Source organism: Stenella coeruleoalba (assembly GCF_951394435.1).
Source record: "Stenella coeruleoalba genome assembly, chromosome: 14".
Taxonomy (NCBI): Eukaryota; Metazoa; Chordata; class Mammalia; order Artiodactyla; family Delphinidae; genus Stenella; species Stenella coeruleoalba.
This window is the reverse complement of record NC_137160.1, coordinates 23,440,301-23,458,477: the sequence shown is the minus strand read 5'-3', so window position 1 is coordinate 23,458,477 and position 18,177 is coordinate 23,440,301. Positions and strand designations below refer to the sequence as shown.

The 18,177-nt window shown below is 39.3% G+C and overlaps 1 protein-coding gene across 8 annotated transcripts in view; it reads left to right on the top strand.

Moving 5' to 3' along the window:
* The window catches only part of SKA1 (spindle and kinetochore associated complex subunit 1), a 37,855-nt gene extending 22,278 nt beyond the window's left edge, over positions 1 to 15,577 (top strand). For 5 of the 8 annotated variants that reach the window (XM_079942643.1, XM_079942644.1, XM_079942645.1 and 2 more), the window contains 5 exons: positions 2,621 to 2,745; positions 4,858 to 4,955; positions 8,418 to 8,555; positions 12,752 to 12,921; positions 13,766 to 15,577. In XM_079942643.1, coding sequence (XP_079798769.1) covers positions 2,621 to 2,745; positions 4,858 to 4,955; positions 8,418 to 8,555; positions 12,752 to 12,921; positions 13,766 to 13,914 — 680 coding nt within the window. In that variant the 3' untranslated portion in view covers positions 13,915 to 15,577. The remainder of the gene's footprint in view (positions 1 to 2,620; positions 2,746 to 4,857; positions 4,956 to 8,417; positions 8,556 to 12,751; positions 12,922 to 13,765) is intronic. The other 3 variants (XM_079942647.1, XM_079942648.1, XM_079942649.1) reach the window with 1 other exon arrangement.
* The last annotated feature ends 2,600 nt before the right edge of the window (positions 15,578 to 18,177 follow it).

Sequence of the window (18,177 nt, the reverse complement as noted above, 5' to 3'; positions counted from 1 at the left end):
TTGTCCCACTTTGATATCTTATGCCTGGTTAAGTGAATGTATCTTAGAGAGGTAATTTTAAGTTTTGAATGGTGATTCTTAAAACAGTCTGCCCTCAGTATTTTGAATATTGCAGAGGATACTAAAATGTAAGTTACATTGAACAATGAACTAGCTATTAATTATATTTATTTACTTATGTTTTTCTGAGACACACAAGGCAGAATAGTAAGATTTGAAGGTTATTTAATGTTCCTAGTTCTAGAGCTAAGTAGAGATACGAAAAGACAAGGAAAAAACCAGAAGTGGAAAAGATCCACAGAGCTAGAAGTAGCCCATAACCCATCTTACAGACTGCTTTGGAGGAAGCTGATCAATATATATCACTAGGAAACAACTAATTGAAAATGAAGTTAATTTTTTGAACATCCAGAAACTTGTCAATTGTAACCATCTTCCAAGATATTTTGAAGTGCTGAAAGTGGATGATGCAATGGAAGTGCAGAGAAGTAGGAGATCCTTGTGAAGTCTGGAAAAATATTGTTTACAAAAATGATGTACTTCCCAGCCGTATCTAGGAAAGCTAAAGATTTATTGATAGGTGGAATTCCATCTGCTGGGAAGATCCTGTTGAACTTTTATTGTAGTTTGTATTATGAATTGATAATTTAAAAAAATTCAAATATGAAATTATACTGTTGGAATGTCCCTTCAAATTATACATGTCCTTCTGAGACTTTGATATTCTCCGTCTCTTGTTGGGAACCACTGATAAAGAGCCTCATCCATTTTACCGTTGGTGGCTGACATATTCTGTAGAAAGTTAAAGCTGAAGGGACTGTGGGTTCATCTTCTCAAGCCCCCTGGTCTCGCACATGAGGAAACTGAGGCTCAGAAGTCAGGTGACTTGCCCCGGTCCCCCAGCTCATGGGTAGTCAGTTGGAACTACAGGTTTTGTGTCCCGATTCCCAGTGTCGTACTTGTCTACTTCTATGCCACTTTTATTGAAAATCTGAAAAAGGACATTTAGGTTTTTAATAAGTAGTCTTCTTTAGATTCTCTTTCTGAGGGCATGATTACTATTGGAAAAATATAATTTAGTGATCTGTTAACGATCAAACCTTGAATTCAAATGACCCCATCAAAGCATGAAGCCTGGATGAAGCAGTCTGACCTGTTAGATAACTACACACTGGGTAACCATCATTTGTACGTGGAGAGAACAATTTGTCTGTTTGGTTCCATGGCCTATTTAGGAAAGCCTAGTAATTTGTTTGCCACTTTGGCTGCTGTAATTTACTAGATCACTACTATCAAAAGTAGTGAATTTATTTTACTATAAATCAGCAAACAAGGCCCTAAAATTTCGATGACGAAGTTATTTGAGATACCAGTATATCCAGCTAGTTGTTTTACCCCCTGCAATTAATCTCAGCAGAGACATCAATACTCTAATTTACTTGTTAATTTCTTTTAGTTGTTATGAACCTACTGTCAAATGCAATTTGCATTGCTTTATTAGATTACGTCAATTAATAATAGTTTGCCTTTACTGAGTGCTTTACTAGGTTCCAAGCACAGTGCTCACCCATCTTATATGTACTTTCCTACTTCCCAGTAACCCTCTGAGGGCAGGTACTGGTGTCTCTGACTTTAGGCCTGGAGGCTTTAGCCATTTCTCTCTACTGCATCCGTAATCTATAGATGTGGTCACAGGATGTTTTCAGTTATGTGTATTTCATGATTTGGTTGCTAGAAGTGAAGATGGAAAGATTTGATTGTGAGGATAGTTTTCCTTTTTGTGCTTTTGATCTGCCCTTAAGAATTCTTTTTTTTTTTTACTACTTCTCTTATTTCTAGGGCGGAGGGGACTCTGGTTTTCCCATCCTCGTATCTAGGAAGCTAGAGAGAGGGATTAGGAGGTGGGGTTGGGAATTTGAGAGCAGGCTACTCTCCGCCGCCTCCCACCCATTCTTGCAGGCCAGTCCAAACATAAGCTTATCTTCCTGGCCAGTGATTAGAATTTCTCAGGTTTACACATTCACTGAAGATATAGCCCATGAAGAGGGATCCTGGCCTCGTTAGGCATTCTCACTTTCAGCATCCTGTGCTTTGAAGTCCCAAAGCCTTGGCTCTTATCCCCATTAAAACCAAATATATTAGGTTGCTGAGAGTGACAGCCTCCTCTCTCCAGCATTCCTCTGTACCTCGTCCCCCACCCCACCACCATTAGGGCTGCTGCAGCATCAGCTGACACGTACTGCCTGGTCTGTGGTTCGCTCTTCATGTGGAAGCCCTTGGTGATTTACCTTTTTCTCATAAGAGCTCGATTATGCATGTAAAGGGGTGTGTATTTTATCTAGCATTTCTAGGTGTTTTATTAGTGGAACAGTTCTCCAGAAGCAAAAGATTCAGGGGAAACAGTGTAATTATCTCTCCCTTCCTTTTTTTTCATATTACTTAGAAATGAGTTCTTAAGATTATCCATAGAGACAGTTCCTAGGGGCTGAAACAATAGTTCTTTCTCAACCCTCAGTGTCTCTTTAAGGTAGAGCTCTGTCCCAAGAGTTCAGTTGGATACATGTATGTTTTTTGCTTTTCTATACATTTTATTTTCCATTTTATCTTTGTTTATTAATAGGGCAAGAACCTACCTTGAAGACTATATTAAATAAAATAGGAGATGAGATCATTGTAGTAAATGAACTTCTAAATAAATTGGAATTGGAAATTCAGTATCAAGAACAAACCAACAGTTCACTCAAGGTAATGGTTTTCTAGTGAAAAAAACAAAATAAAAAGGCAATAGATACAGACTCCCTAATCACCAGGGAATTCTTAAGGATTCTTTAAGTTTATAATGTTCTTAGCTTTGTAAGTTATTATTAACGGTAAAGAGTGCCATTTGCATTTTATTTTCCCAGTATAAAGGACTCCAGAGTTCCAGATGTGTTTCTTCCTCCATGCTGGTAGCCAGTCTATTTACTAAAAAGGAATATTTCCTAAATAATTCTTTTTTTCTTTTTTTTTTGGCTGTGTTCGGTCTTTGTTGTGGTGCGTGGGCTTTGTCTAGTTGCGGCAAGCGGGGGCTACTCTTCCTTGCAGTGCGCAGGCTTCTCATTGCGGTGGCTTCTCTTGTTGTGGAGCACGGGCTCTAGGCGTGCGGGCTTCAGTAGTTGCAGCACGAGCGCTCATTAGTTGCGGCACGCAGGTCCTAGAGCATGCGGACTTTAGTAGTTGCGACGCGTGGGCTCAGTAGTTATAGCACATGGGCTTAGTTGCTCCGTGGCATGTGGGATCTTCCCAGACCAGAAATTGAACCCATGTCCCCTGCATTGGCAGGCAGATTCTCAACCACTGCACCACCAGAGAAGTCTCTCCTAAATAATTCTTGGTAGGTTTAATTTAAATAAATGATCTCCTGGGAGTGTGGTGTAGGAGGAATGCCTGCCCTGGGGTTTGGAGATGTGGATTCTCACCCTGGCTCCCCGAAGCACCTCCTGCCACCCTGAGAAGGTCATTTTTCCTCTTGGGGTTTCAGTGTCCTCACTTGAAAAGTAATGGGTCATACTGAACTATTTCTTGGGTCCCTTCTATTCTGCATTTCTCTATTTCTATAGAATATAGTATAAGGATTCTCAAGCAAAGAAAAACTTGAGCCTCATTCACATACACATTTTATTCTAAATAAGCCTTCACCTAATCAAAGTGCTAGTGTACTTTCTGATGGGATGGGAAACTATTCAATCTGTACCATAATTACCTCATGCTCTTAGAGCCATTGATATGGTCAAGGTGGCCTCTCTGGTCCTTTTTAAGCCTTATAATCTTCAATGTCTGTAAAGATTTTTCAGCTCTGGGACTGGGCATGATTGTGCCTATCCTACTATCAGCTGAAATGAAATTAGTATCTCTGAACATCATTCATCTCTTTAAAAGAAAGATGTTATACAAATTCAAAACAGCAACCAATAATGGTTTCACTTCTACCCTGCCCAAGAATGCCCGGGGTTAGGTGTGGGTTTCGAGAATGTTCAACTCAGGATTAAAGACTATTTGGAATTTTTGTTTACATTATGATTGAAAATCAGATGACGGGAATCCGAAGGTACAGAGTATTTTTCTTATTAAATTTGCATGAGTTCATAACCTCAAGTTCTAGAGAAAGTTAAATAAAGACAACACAAAATGAAAGCGGTTATGATCAAGTAGGAATTTTCATTAAGCTGGAATATATGAAAGCCATTCCAAGCAGTATCTCATCGTTGCGTTCTGGGAATGCATTCTCACTCCGGTACTGGGGAACGTTTGCTAAGTCAACAAAAGCACTTTACCAGAATGAGAAACATAAATCTTTCATATACTTTTCAGTTGCTTCCCAAGGTTATTTTAGAAAGACATGAATGTCAACCCTGCCTGTTGTAATGTTATTCTAACAATTGTCCTCTGAGAAAATCCAGTAGAGAAAAATAATATATCGCCATCCAAAATCAGCTCGAGAACCAAAGGGCTCTTTTTAAATATTGCTGTATTCAGTGCTTTTTCACCGCTCTGCGTTTTGAATACTCAGAACCATTGTGATTGTGGTACGTAGTCTTTCATGCTCTTTTTTAAAATAATTAATCAATTAATTAATTTGGCTGCGCTGGGTCTTAGTTGCAGCATGCAGGATCTTTGTTGCCGCATGCGGGCTCTTAGTTGCGGCATGCGGGATCTAGTTCCCTGACCAGGGATCGAATCTGGGCCCCCTGCATTGGGAGTGCAGAGTCTTTACCACTGGACCACCAGGGAAGACCCTTTCATGTTCTATCTAACATGTTAAAACACACACAGGCAGGACAGATGCTTATTTGTGAGCTTTTTCTTTTTTTATTTTAGGAACTCTTTGAATGTCTTGAGGAAGATTATAAAGATGTGGAACATCTCAAAGAAAACATACCTCCCCATTTGCCTCAAGTAACAGTAACCCAGAACATGTAAGTATGTTTGTAATTATTTTTACTATCTGGTTTTATCAAACTATTAAAACAAACACTTCAAATCTTTTTGCTTTTCTATATACTTGCAATTTTGTTAGTGATTATCCAGGGTTTTGTTTTGTTTTGTTTTGTTACTTATACAAGAAATAGTCTTTCCCCCATCTTTACCAGTTTTCTTATCCCACAGTCTCTGGGAAAATTGTCCCCCCTCTTTCCCAAGGGTAAGTCTCCTCTAGACTGTCTTTTTCTACTTTTTCTCATTTCTTTCCCTTAGAGCAGAGTTTGTCAACATTGGCTCTATTGGCATTTTAGGTCAGATAATTCTTTTTTGTGAAAATAGCATGTTTAGTAGCATCCCTGCCCTCTTCCAACTAAGTATCAGTAGCCTCCTCTATCCCCTCCCACCTCCACCCCTCCACCCAGTTGTGACAATGAAAAATGTTGCCAGACATTGCCATATGTCTTCTGCGGGGCAGAATTTCCCCTGACCCTTGAGAACCACTGCCTTAGGGTAAAACTAAAATTAATGAGCTTCCCATCTTAAAAACAGCTCAAGGAACAAAAACCTAGCTCTATTTTTACCCTCAAAGTACTGTCCTACCTCTGTCTGTTCACTGCCAGTGTATGTTCGTGCCTGCCCTTTTCCTGAAGCCCCTAAAACCTAGCCTTTGGCTGTTAATTACTACCATACTTCTGAAAATGATTGCTCGAAGGTCACAAAGGGGTAAAAAATACCTCTTCTGCCCTGATTCTTCTCACATTTTATTTTGCTGCCCATCTTTTTGAAATTCTGTTATTTGCACTGCCACTGTGCTTTCTTAGTTGTCATCCTACATCTTCGACTAGGCTGCCTCCTTTTTCTCCGCCCTCTTTTAAATTACAAGTGTGTCCTGAAGCTCTGTTTTACTCACGCTTAAACTTAACACCATTATTAATGCTCTCAAATGTCCAACTCTGGCCTTGACATGGCATCTAGTTCTGTTTTAATCGCTTGCTGGGAATCTCATGAATGAGCTGTTCTCTCCTCCAGCTTTGCGTGTCTAAGACTAAACTGTCTCCTTGTTACCCACCCATCACCTAGACAGGAACTCGGCATCTTCAACCTGTCTCTCTGTCTCGTAGCCCCAGCGTCCATTTGGCCTCTGCGGGGTTTTGTCTGTCCCTGCCCTCCCTCTGATTGTCTGGCTCCACGAGATCTTCCGTCATCTTTTGTCTTCATGATTGGGGAGCTCCTGTGTTTTGTCTTTCCAGTATTTCTCCACTCCCATCTCTCCAGTCCTCTGCCCAAAACTGTATTTCTTTTATTTTTTAACTTTATTGAAGTATAGTTGATTTACAAAATTGTATTTCTAAAAGGGGGCTCCAAGTACGTAAAAACATTCCATGGCTAACTTAACGTTTTAACTTTCGAATGTATCATATATACAGAAAAGTAATTAAAGTAATTAGTATAAATTAAAGTAATTAGTGTAAATTAAAGAAGCATGATAAACATCAGCGTATCCACCAGTCAGATTAAGAAATAGGACACTCCAGTACCTATAGCACTTTTTCTATTGCAGACCCTTTCTCTATCAAAGAGGTAATCGTCCTGGAGTTTATGATAATCACAGTTTTGTGTATGTGTTTCCACAAACAACATACTGCTTAAGTTTGAAAACTGAAAGGAAGGCACGAACCTTGCTGTGTAGGAAAAGAGCCATGTTGCTGCTGATAGTTGAAGGTCTCCAGGAACAGATAAGCTCAACAGAGTCCCTTGTATGTCAGGGTACCTTGGAATTTCACTCCAAGAAGAGAAAATTAGTGGGCAAGGTCATGAATAAATGCTAGGAACAGAGGTCATCATAGGATATCTGCCAGGGTTGTTGGACTGAACATTGGCTACCCAGCAGGAATATGGCCCGAGGAATAGGAGGAATTTTATTCTAAACTCACTATGGCCTAGCGTCAGCTCTTAGGGCCAGGCCACAGCAGAACCTTTCTATAGGTAGAAATGGTTATTTTCAGTTGATACACACAGCAGGGCCTAAAGATAAGCAAGTACAGGTAAGAATCAGCCAGGCTTACCGTGGAGTCTCAGGTTAGGATTCATGTAAGGATCGTGCTACCATAACATTGGGCATCTTCATCTTGACAACCCACCACGTGGCCATATCCTCATCACACCACCTCAGTCAGGCGTGGTTGCCCTCTGTGTCTGGTACTCAGCTGTCGTCTTGGGATCTCACTTCCCTGTCTTTCCTGGAATTCCCTTCCCTTACTCCTGGGTTGGATCTTCTCTTTCCTGTATTCCATCTCCATTTATCGCTTGACTTGCTGCTGGCAACAGGGCTCCACTCCTTCCTTGGCAGTTAAACAACCTAAAGATACAGGCTATTTGTAGACTCTATTTGCTTGTGGGTAGGAGCTATATTAGGCTTCTCATTGACTCCAGAAATTGGGCAGGACTGAGCCAAGCGTGACCCATGCTCATTGCTGGCAACTAAAATGAGTCTGTAGCAGGCAGGATTGATATAGTAAGTCCTTACTTACGAACCTTCAAGTTGCAAACTTTCAAAGATGTGAACATGCTTTTGCATGTCGTCATGTTAGTTCATGTGTCTGGCATACATTGCCACATGTGTGCATTGTCACATGCGTGCATCCTCTACAAGTGGTTGTGCTTTTGTGTACTTTGCTGTACAGTATTGTATAGAGTACAGTAGTACAGTATCTTTATTTCAAGCCCGGGATATCCAGAAACAAGAGTAAAAGCAGCGGTGATATAGCTGGTACTGCTGAGAAGCGTCAGCTGTTGTACTGCACGACTGTACTTTTCAAGGCACTGTACTGTAAGATTAAAAATGTTTTCTTTATTTTTTGTGTGTGTTTTTTAGGTATTGTCTGTGTGAAAAGTATATAAACCTATTACAGCACAGTACTATATAGCTGATTGTGTTAGTTGGGTACCTAGGCTAACTTGTTGGACTTAGGAACAAATTGGACTTAGGAACGCACTCTTGAAACGGAACTCATCTGTATGTAGGGGACTTATTGTACTAGCAACCAATGGGATAAATTAGAAAGATAGAAATGTAAGGTGATTGATGTTTCCATGTCCAGAAATAGGGAAGTCAGGAAGAAAAGCCATTTAGAAGTTAAATTCAACTTTACGCATATTGACTTTGAGGAACCAGTGGGGTAACTGATGAAGATGTTTGGCGCATGTTCTACTTACACCATGTTTTGAGTGTGTAAACAACAATTATATTACTGAAGATTTAGGGACTTGCTTTTTTAACATTCTCACTATTCAGATCTTCATGAGCATTAGGGGTAGGGATAGAGAAAAAGGTTGGCTATAAACTTATAACAAGATGAATCATGTGTTTGATACTGATCATTTTCAGTTGCAAAGCTTTCTGGTATGCTGCAGAATTCTGACGATTACCTGTACATCTGTGCATCTCTATTCTGTAGTGTTAATGGATCAGATCTTGACCCTGAAGAACCCGTCAAAGTTGAAGAAGCTGCACCCACAAAGAAGCCCTCCAAAGAACAAAAAAATGTTAAAGAAATGCCATTTGTAACGTCTGATGAGTTTAGTGGCATTCCTGCGTAAGTATTTAAGATAAATTTTAAGATAAATTCAACTCTTTAATAATCAACATACATGTTGATAAGTATAAGCCTTGATTATATTAATTGTAACATGCTGTGTTCCAACATCGATCTTTTCTAAAATAGTTTTACATTGTACTGTGAAAATGCAGGAAATCTTTTGTTGAAGATGTTTAAAACTATGTTTTTTGGGATTCCCTGGTGGCACAGTGGTTGAGAGTCCGCCTGCCAATGCAGGGGACACGGGTTCGTGCCCCGGTCCGGGAAGATCCCACATGCCGCGGAGCGGCTGGGCCTGTGAGCCATGGCCACTGAGCCTGTGCATCCGGAGCCTGTGCTCCACAATGGGAGAGGCCACAACAGTGAGAGGCCCGCGTACCGCAAAAAAAAAAAACACCTATGTTTTTTGTTTAGTTGTAAAACCTTTTCATAGAGAGATCTAGAGATGGATCAATTTGTTGTTGAGTCCTCTCAGGGTCATTTTATGATACAGATTTATCCAGTTACATTTCGGAAGTAGCTTCAGTTTTGCTGCAATTTTAAGGAAAGTGAGTGTGTTGTATAGGTTTGAGAATTAGAACAGAGAGTGCTGTGTTTGTTCGGTTTCCATTTGTCCATTAACTTATGCCACACACTTGTTTGAGTCTGTGCTGAGGAAAAGAATACAGGGTGAATAAGACAAGATGCCTCCCCTGAGAGAGGGCTCCTTTGCTCTTCACAGATGACATGGGGAACCAATTATGGAAATACATGTTTTTAAACTCTCATAATTCCAGGGCTTTACTTAACTTCTGGCTTTATATTATTACATTCCTTGTTACTTTCTTATACAAATAATGCACGTTGTTAGAAAATGTTTGTTGTTAGAAGATAACTCATCTGTAATTCCACCACTCAGACAAGAGAGAGTATTTCCTTCTATATTTTAACTTCACCTACATAACAAGTTGTTTCTGATTGTCATTACAACAATGTAGTTATTCTGTGAATATAGTTTACTTACTTTTTTTTAATCATGAGCATTTTTCCATCATTAACTATCATGGAAAACTTGGATTTTAATAGTTGTATAATAGTTATTAAGTATAAAAGTTATTCTATAAAAGTTATTAAGTATTTGGGTTGATTGCATTGTTATGAAGAATGGTGCAATGAAGTTTCTTTTGGACAAGTCTATTTTATAATTCCTTATTTCCTTGAGATGGTGTCCTAGGAGGAGAATCCCTGGGGCAAAGGGCATGATTATTTTACTTGTCTGAGAGTTGTCCATCTGGATTTTGTTGTTTGTTTTTTAATTAATAGACTTTATTTGTTAGAACAGTTTTAGGTTTATAGAAAAATTGAGCAGATAGTACATTGTTCTCATACCTGAAAACAGTTTCCCCTATTACTAACATCTTGCATTAGTATGGTACATTTGTTATCATTGATAAACCAGTCTAGATACTATTAACTAGATATTAACTAAAGTCTGTAGTTTATATTGGGCTTCACTCTTTGTGTTGTACAGTCTATGGATTTTGACAAATGCGTAATGTCATGTGTCCACCATGATAAGAATAGTTTCACTGCCCTAAAACTACCCTGTATGCCACCCTTTCATCTCTCCCCGCTGAGCCCCTGGCAGCCAGTGATCTTCTTACTGTCTCTATAGTTTCCCTTTTCCTGGGTGTCATATAGTTGGAGTCATACACTGTAGCCTTAGTAATATGCATTTAAGGTTCCCCTCATGTCTTTTCATGGCCTGATAGCTCATTTCTTTTTATCACTGACTAATATTACATCGTGTAGATGTAGCACAGTTTGTTTATTCATTCATCTGTTGAGCAACATTTTGGTTACTTCCAGTTTGGGGCAATTACGACTGAAGCTGCTGTGAACATTCACGTGCAGGTTTTTGTGTGGACATGTTTTCACCTCACTTGGGTCAACACCTAGGAGTATGATGGCTGGATCCTATGGTAAAACTGTTTAACTTTGTAAGAAGCTGTCCAACTGTCTCCCATAGTGGCTGTACCATTTTGCATTCCCAGCAGAATGAGAGTTCCTGTTGTTCCCCATACTCCGCTGTATTTAGTTTTGTCAGTTTTTTTCTATTAGCTATTCTAGTAAGTATAATGTACCTGATTGCTTTACTTTTCAGTTTCCTGATGACATAGGATGTTGACCATCTCTTCATATGCATAGTAGCCACTTGAAAAATATCTGGCAATTTCACTGTTCTGAGACTAGGAATGAGGCTGACAATTCTCTTTAGTTTTTTTGTTTGTTTGTTTGATTTGGTCACTTGGTCCTTTCCTTTATTGACAGCTTTATTGTCGCTAAAATTCTGTTTGATGCTATTCGGTTTTTTAAATTGTCGTTGTTATTGTTGTTGCTCATCGGCTGAGCTAAAGGGAAGAACAAATGGCTGTGAGAACATTGGAATAGAAGGGTCTTCAGAAAATGCTTCCTTGAAGGAAGGATATTAGAATAGTCATGGTAGAGTATTCTTTTTTTTTTTTTTTTTTTTTTTGCGGTATGCGGGCCTCTCACTGCTGTGGCCTCTCCCGTTGTAGAGCACAGGCTCCGGACGCGCAGGCTCAGCGGCCATGGCTCACGGGCCCAGCCGCTCCGTGGCATGTGGGATCTTCCTGGACCGGGGCACGAACCGGTGTCCCCTGCATCGGCAGGCGGACTCCCAACCACTGCACCACCAGGGAAGCCCTAGAGTATTCATTTTTAAACTAAGGAGTTATTTAACGAATGAGAGAAGTTAGAAAATTAGGATAAGGAAGAATGTGTTCCAAGCATAGGACTTTATTTATCTTTAAAAAGTTAATACAGGGTTTCCCTGGCGGCGCAGTGGTTGAGAGTCCGCCTGCTGATGCAGGGGACACGGGTTCGTGCCCCGGTCCGGGAAGATCCCACATGCCGCGGAGCGGCTGGGCCCGTGAGCCATGGCCGCTGAGCCTGCGCGTCCGGAACCTGTGCTCCGCAACGGGAGAGGCCACAGCAGGGAGAGGCCCGCGTAACGCAAAAAACAAACAAAGAAACAAAACAACAACAAAAAAAGTTAATACTGAGATGGAATTAAAGTAGAAAACATTGGAACTTGTTTTGAGGAAATTAGGAAATAGTTCACATGATTTAAAGGAATTACATTGTGTTGAGCTGTGGCATCAACTGTGGAAATTGTGGTTAGAAAAATGAGTGGTGAAAATGAATCTAGAAAGGAAGGGAGTAATGAAAATGAATGGGTTTTGGTCAATATGAACATTTTCCTTTAAACATATTTATATATTATTTTATCTTAAGGAAGTTTCGATTAGAAAACTGCCCCTTTGAATAGAGGCAAAGGACAGAGTTTAACATAATGAATCCATGATTTATTGAAGGGAAAAATTGAAGCAGATCATGAAAATTTTGTTTTTGGTCTGTACAGACCACTCAGAATCAAGGGTCTCCTATTCTTATATTCTAAGCCCCTGATGACTGGGAGGATGGGCAGGAGGGAAATTGGATTGGAAGAGTGGGCTTTAGCGTGAAAGAGACAATGCTTAAGGGCATTTGAGTTCAGAATGAATAGTGAGCTGTCCGTGGAGGCTGCCTGTAGTTCTCCTCTGCTGGCCAACTGTGCAGCTTAACTTCTGGGCCCTTTTGTCCCTTTGCAGCCCCTTTACCATCAGTTCTTCTTCGTCTCGATCAGCATGGTCATCTTTGTTGTCGCATTTGTCATCCTTCATCTCCTCTTCCCCCTCTTCCTCCTCCTTTTTTCTTTTTCTCTCTGAACAGATCCATTTTTGCAGGAAACTAGAGTGGTATGAGTTATATAATTTATTAATATTTAAATTTTTCTTTCCCTTGCTCACAGACATTTAAAAATATTTAAATAAACTTCTATTTGCAATTAATCAGTCTATTTGAATCAGAGTTTGAAAACCTATTTTAAATTGTAATGTTAATTCTGTAGGTGGAGAATAGGAATTTATGTATCCAGACATAACTAGGGAAGATAAGCACTAATATATTGTGGTCTCTAATTTTTCAACGGTTGAGATGTGTCTGGTTTATTTGGAAGTTGGTATAAAATTTTTTATATAGAGTACTAATAGCTTTGCTACTGTATAAAGTCATCATATGTAAATGTTTTGCAAAGAAAACAATTGTGTATGATGATTCTTTAGAAAAATTAATCATTTTCTTTTTTACAGGTACATGAAATCACGCTTAACCTATTGTCAAATTAATGACGTTATTAAAGAAATCAACAAGGCAGTAGTTAGTAAATATAAGATCTTACATCAACCAAAAAAGTCTATGAGTTCTGTGGCCAGAAATCTCTATCACAGATTTATTGATGAAGAAACGAAGGAAACCAAAGGTAAAATGAGGGTATATATATGTGTACACGTCAACTGTTTGGAATGTAACTAAACATGAGAAACAAGATTAATTCCAGAAACTTCTAACTCTAGAGAGGTAGTTCTCAATCAGGGGCAGTTTTCCCACCAGGGAACATTTGGCCATCTCTGGAGACATTTTTGGTTGTTATAGCTGGGGTTGGAGGTGCTGCTGGCATCTAGTGAGCAGAAACCAGAGATGCAGCTGAAGTACCCTATAATGCGCAAGACAGCCCTGACAAAATGAATTATCAGCCTAAAATGTCTGTAGTGCCGAGGCTGAGAAATACGGCATTAGAGTCTATTATGGAATGATATCCAGTATTTTCAGAATTAGAATAGTAATGATGACGGTTGTTCATGCTTATACTATAGCGCTTACTGTGTGCCAGATAGTGTACTAAGGGCTTTAGTCCTCACAGCATCCTTATGAGTTGTGTACTATTATTATTACTGTTTTTCAGAGTAGGCAAAGAAGGCTTAAGTTACTTGCCCGAGGTCATTCAGTTAAGTGATAAAGCTGCTGTGGGTTTCATTCTCTTAACCACTACCATACCGCGTCTTGAAAAGTGAATTGTTCAAAAGATACCAGCAGATAGCCAGTGATATAATAAGCAGGGCTACATTTCTGAAATGCTACAGTAAACATTATGCAACTTCAGTTTAAAGAATAATTATTATTTTAGCAAGAATACCAGTTCTCACTGTGCTTGGATAATGATAGGAAAAAGTGATTAATGCCATTCATAGTCATAATGTAATACACTGAAGACTCATCTTGAAAGTTGTCCTAATAAAAATTAGCATTAATATCTTTATTTTCAGGCCATTATTTTGTAGTGGAAGCTGACATAAAGGAGTTCACAGCTTTGAAAGTTGACAAGAGATTTCACGTGATACTGAATATTTTACGACACTGCCGGAGGCTATCAGAGGTCCGAGGGGGAGGACTTACCCGATATGTTATAACATAAGGCCCTGTGAGCTTTTGAACCAGCCAACAGTAGGGGATAGAGGCTATTCCTATAGTTTCCTTATATGTAATTTCTTTATATATAATTTCTTTAGCCGTTTCATTTTCTTTGTTTCTTGTAAAAATAAAACTTAAAAATAAATAAAGCATGTATATTTTAAAATCTACTTCCTTACAGTAAATATTTAATCACCTACCATGTGAGCCTCTGTTCTAGGCATAAAAATGTTCATATTTAGTTTTTGTGCTTAGTGACAGTGCTGTTGACCCCAGTAAGACAGTTGCAAATGTGATAATAAAAGTCAAAGTTCAAGAAGATAAGATCAAGGATATCCAGGCTCTTTGGAATTAAAGGTCATTAGTGTCTAAATTCCACTAATGATATTTCAGTCTATAGGCAAAAGCTGGATTTGGAGGCAGCCCATCCACGTGGTTATTCTGCTTTCCCATGTGTGGTTAAGGAACAGCTTACCGGAAATGCGTTCAGTATAAATCAGTCTGTAAACATTGGCCTGTAATGAAATTGTAATAAAAGTATTTTGAGATGAAAAAGATGATAAAATAAGACGTGTAAGGTCATGGAAAATGAGTGGTTGGATTGTAAGAATTTAATGGAGTTTCTTTTGCGCACTTAGGGAGGTTGTTAGTCTATGTCTTAGTGAGCGTTCTCCAGAGAAACAGAACCAAAAGGCTATCTATCTATCTATATCTATCTCTATATCTATCTATCTATCTATATCTATCTCTATATCTATCATCTATCTGTCTTTCTATCTATCTATCATCTATCTATTGACTGTCTCTTCTATCTCTATCTATCTAATTCTCTCTCTCCTATCTCTTCTATCTCCCCAATCTATCTATCTCTCTGCCTATCCATTCTATTTATCTATCTATCTATCTATCTATCTGCCTATCTATCTGTGGAGATTCATTATGAGGGATTGGCTCATGTGATCATGGAGGCTGAGAGGCCCTCAGGTCTGCTCTCCGCAAGCTTATGGATTATGGAGGCCCAGGAAAGCTGGTGATGTGATTCAGTCTGAGCGTGAAGGCCTGAGAACCAGGGGAGCCAGGCCAGAGCAGATGAGACGAGATGTTACAGCTGAGCAGTGAGGCAGGAAAAAAGAGCAAATTCCTCCTTCCTTCCTCCACCTTTTGTTCTGTTCACGTCGTGGATGGATGGGAGGACGCCCACCCACACAGGGGAGGGTAGTCTATTTCACTGAGTCCACTGATTCCAGTGCTTATGATTTGGTTTAGCTGTACCATCTGGTTTGTAGGAAACACAAGGAATAGAGAAAAAAGTTAAATGTTATCATGAAGAAGCAATCAGACAAATCCAGATATGACATAAGTAAGGTGATGTCTTAAACACAAGTCAGTAACAGAAAAGAATAAAGGGCTCCTGTTCTAGATTAAAAGACTAAGAGCTTAGTCAAATATAAACCGTGAACCTTGATTCCGTTTGAAAAAAAGATTGATGGACAATTATAGAAATTTTAATATAGGTTGTGTATTACATGCTGTGAGAGAACTAGTATCCATTTTCTTAGTTATGATAGTAGTCATGGTTATGAAGGAGAGTATCCTTATTTTCTGCAGGTGCATCTGAGGTATTTATTTAGGGATAAAACAATATGCTTTAAAATGGCTAAGCAATATAATTGGATACATACACACATAGAGCGGATATGGTCAAGTGTTGTTTGATCTAGCTGATGGTTAGAACAGCATTCGTTGTATTATTCTCTCTAATTTTATGTGTTAACATTTTTTTCCTAATAAAATTTAGAATACTTGTGAAACAAATGTACTGAGTAGATATTTACATTTCATGAAAACACAGATCAGAACTTGCAGGCTGGTGACGTGAAGCTGCGAAGGAAGGATTGTGAGCCATCAGTCATGAGCTCATGTGCCCCTTCAGGCACTTGTAAACTTCAAGTTCCTGTATCCATGCTTCCCAGCACTGCTCACTGAGCCCAGGCTGGGTGTTTGAACTTGATGCGTTAGATGAAATTTCTTGAATTATGCTGGATGTAAATATTATTATGTTTACACACAAAGCAATGTGTTGGGCATCTAACTTCTGCACTGAGTAATAATGATGCACAGTGTACAAAGCTTGATACCTGGGAAATGTGTCACTTTTAGTGAACCATGTTTTCAAATAAGCTTAGGCAGGACGTATGCTCTGCTGGTGATGAACATGGACAGATGTTCATTTCTAATGCATTTTTAACTCGATGAACCTACTTGCCTGTCTTTTTAACAACTGTAGTGCAGTTTCAGACTCATATTTTAAATCGAGGATCAATGCAGCAACTCACAAAGCTCAAGTAATTAAAATTCCCTTCCTCTGATGGGTCAACATGACAAATGTGGACACTTCTAATTACAAAAGTTTTCTTGGCAGAGTGATTGTGAGCTGTGCCTCAGCTGTATACTAAAAATTACAACTCTAATCCTTAATCGTGACTCAGAAATCAGATTATTTCTTGGGGATACTCTCTTTAACTTTACCAAATAATTCAGCAACATGGTGCATCAAAAAGAAAACTTAAGCCTCAGAAACCTGGTTCTAGTCCTACCTCTGCCATTTGCTCTCTCTTGGTTCTACCTTCAAATATTTGACCTCTTCTCAGGGACTTCCCTGGTAGGGCAGTGGTTAAGAATCTGCCTGCCAATGCAGGGGACATGAGCCCTGGTCCGGGAAGATCCCACGTGCTGCGGAGCAGCTAAGCCCGTGCGCCACAACTACTGAGCCTGCACTCTAGAGCCTGCGAGCCACAACTACTGAGCCTGCATACCACAACTACTGAAGTCTGCATGCCTAGAGCCCGTGCTCTGCAACAAGAGAAGCCACTGCAATGAGAAGCCCGCGCGCAGCAACGAAGACCCAATGCAGCCATAAATAAATAAATAAATAAATAAATGATATAACCATTCTTCAAAAAAAAAAAAAATTGACCCCGTCTCACAAGCTACCACCCTGGTTCCAAACATCTCCCCTGGATTAATTCAAAGCTTCCTAACTGGTCTCTGTGTTAATTCTTGCCCTACTGCTGTCTATTCTCCACATGAACCAAAGTTAGATTAGGTCACTCCGCTACTCAGAAACCTTAAGTAGCTCCCTATTTCTTACAGAGCGAAAGCTGAATCCTCACAAAAGCCCATGAGGCCCTTCATGGGTCCCTCGTCAGCACAGTGGCACCGTCTCCTACTCATCCATTTCCCAACTCTGTTCCAGCCACTCTGGCCGCCATGCTCTTTCTGGAACAGGCCCAGCATGAGTCTCCCCAGACCTTTGCACTGGCTGTTGCCTCTGCCCAGAAAGTTCCTCCTCCTTCACCCATGTGACCCTCCCCCTTACCTCTTTTATATCTGCTCAAATGTCATTTGATCCCTTAGGGCTTCTTGGACTACCTTACATTTATATTTACATCTCCCTCTGCAACACTTTCTCTCCTTCCCTGCTTTATTTTCCTTCCTAGCACGAATGTCTATCTCACGGTTTATATATTTTACCAATTTATTTGTCTTTCTCTTCCCACTAGAATATAAACTACAGACACCAGGAGTTTTTGTCCCTTTTATTCACTGTGGTGTCCTCAGCCACTTTCACAGGGCTTTCCAGTAGAGGGCGCTAAATAAACATTTCCTGAACACACAGTAGCTGGCACTGTTTGTGGCCATGGGCAAGTGATTGCATCTTTCCAGGCTCCAGTTTTCTCCTGTATATATTGAGATGGTTGAACAAAAATTTCTCTCAGGACCTTCTAGTTTTAATATTCTATGGTTCTAATATTCCCAGTTATTTCTGGGAAATACACTTATGATGAAATCCTTCTCTCTGACAGGATTATAAAAAATTGTAAAAAAAAAAATTCTGCTGATAAGTACATGGAACGCTTATCTTTTACCCAAAGAATCTGTAAAGTATTAAGCTTCAAGAAATGCTGAAATTCTAAGTTACTAGTTAAATAATAAAAAGAAGCTTCCACTGACTAAGGAAATTTATTAAAATTTTTTCGGCCAACATCTTTAGTTTTCTAATTAATTTTGCTTATTAGAAATAGTTTTAAGATTTCACAATTTATAAATATTACGCTTAATCATAATGGAAACTTCTGTGGTATGTTGAATAGACCTATATGTTATAGAACGCAGTTTTGCTTCATAATATTAAAATTTTTTTTAAAGTTTTCTCCCTTTTTAATTTTTTTTTTTGGCCATACCACGTGACTTGTGGGATCTTATT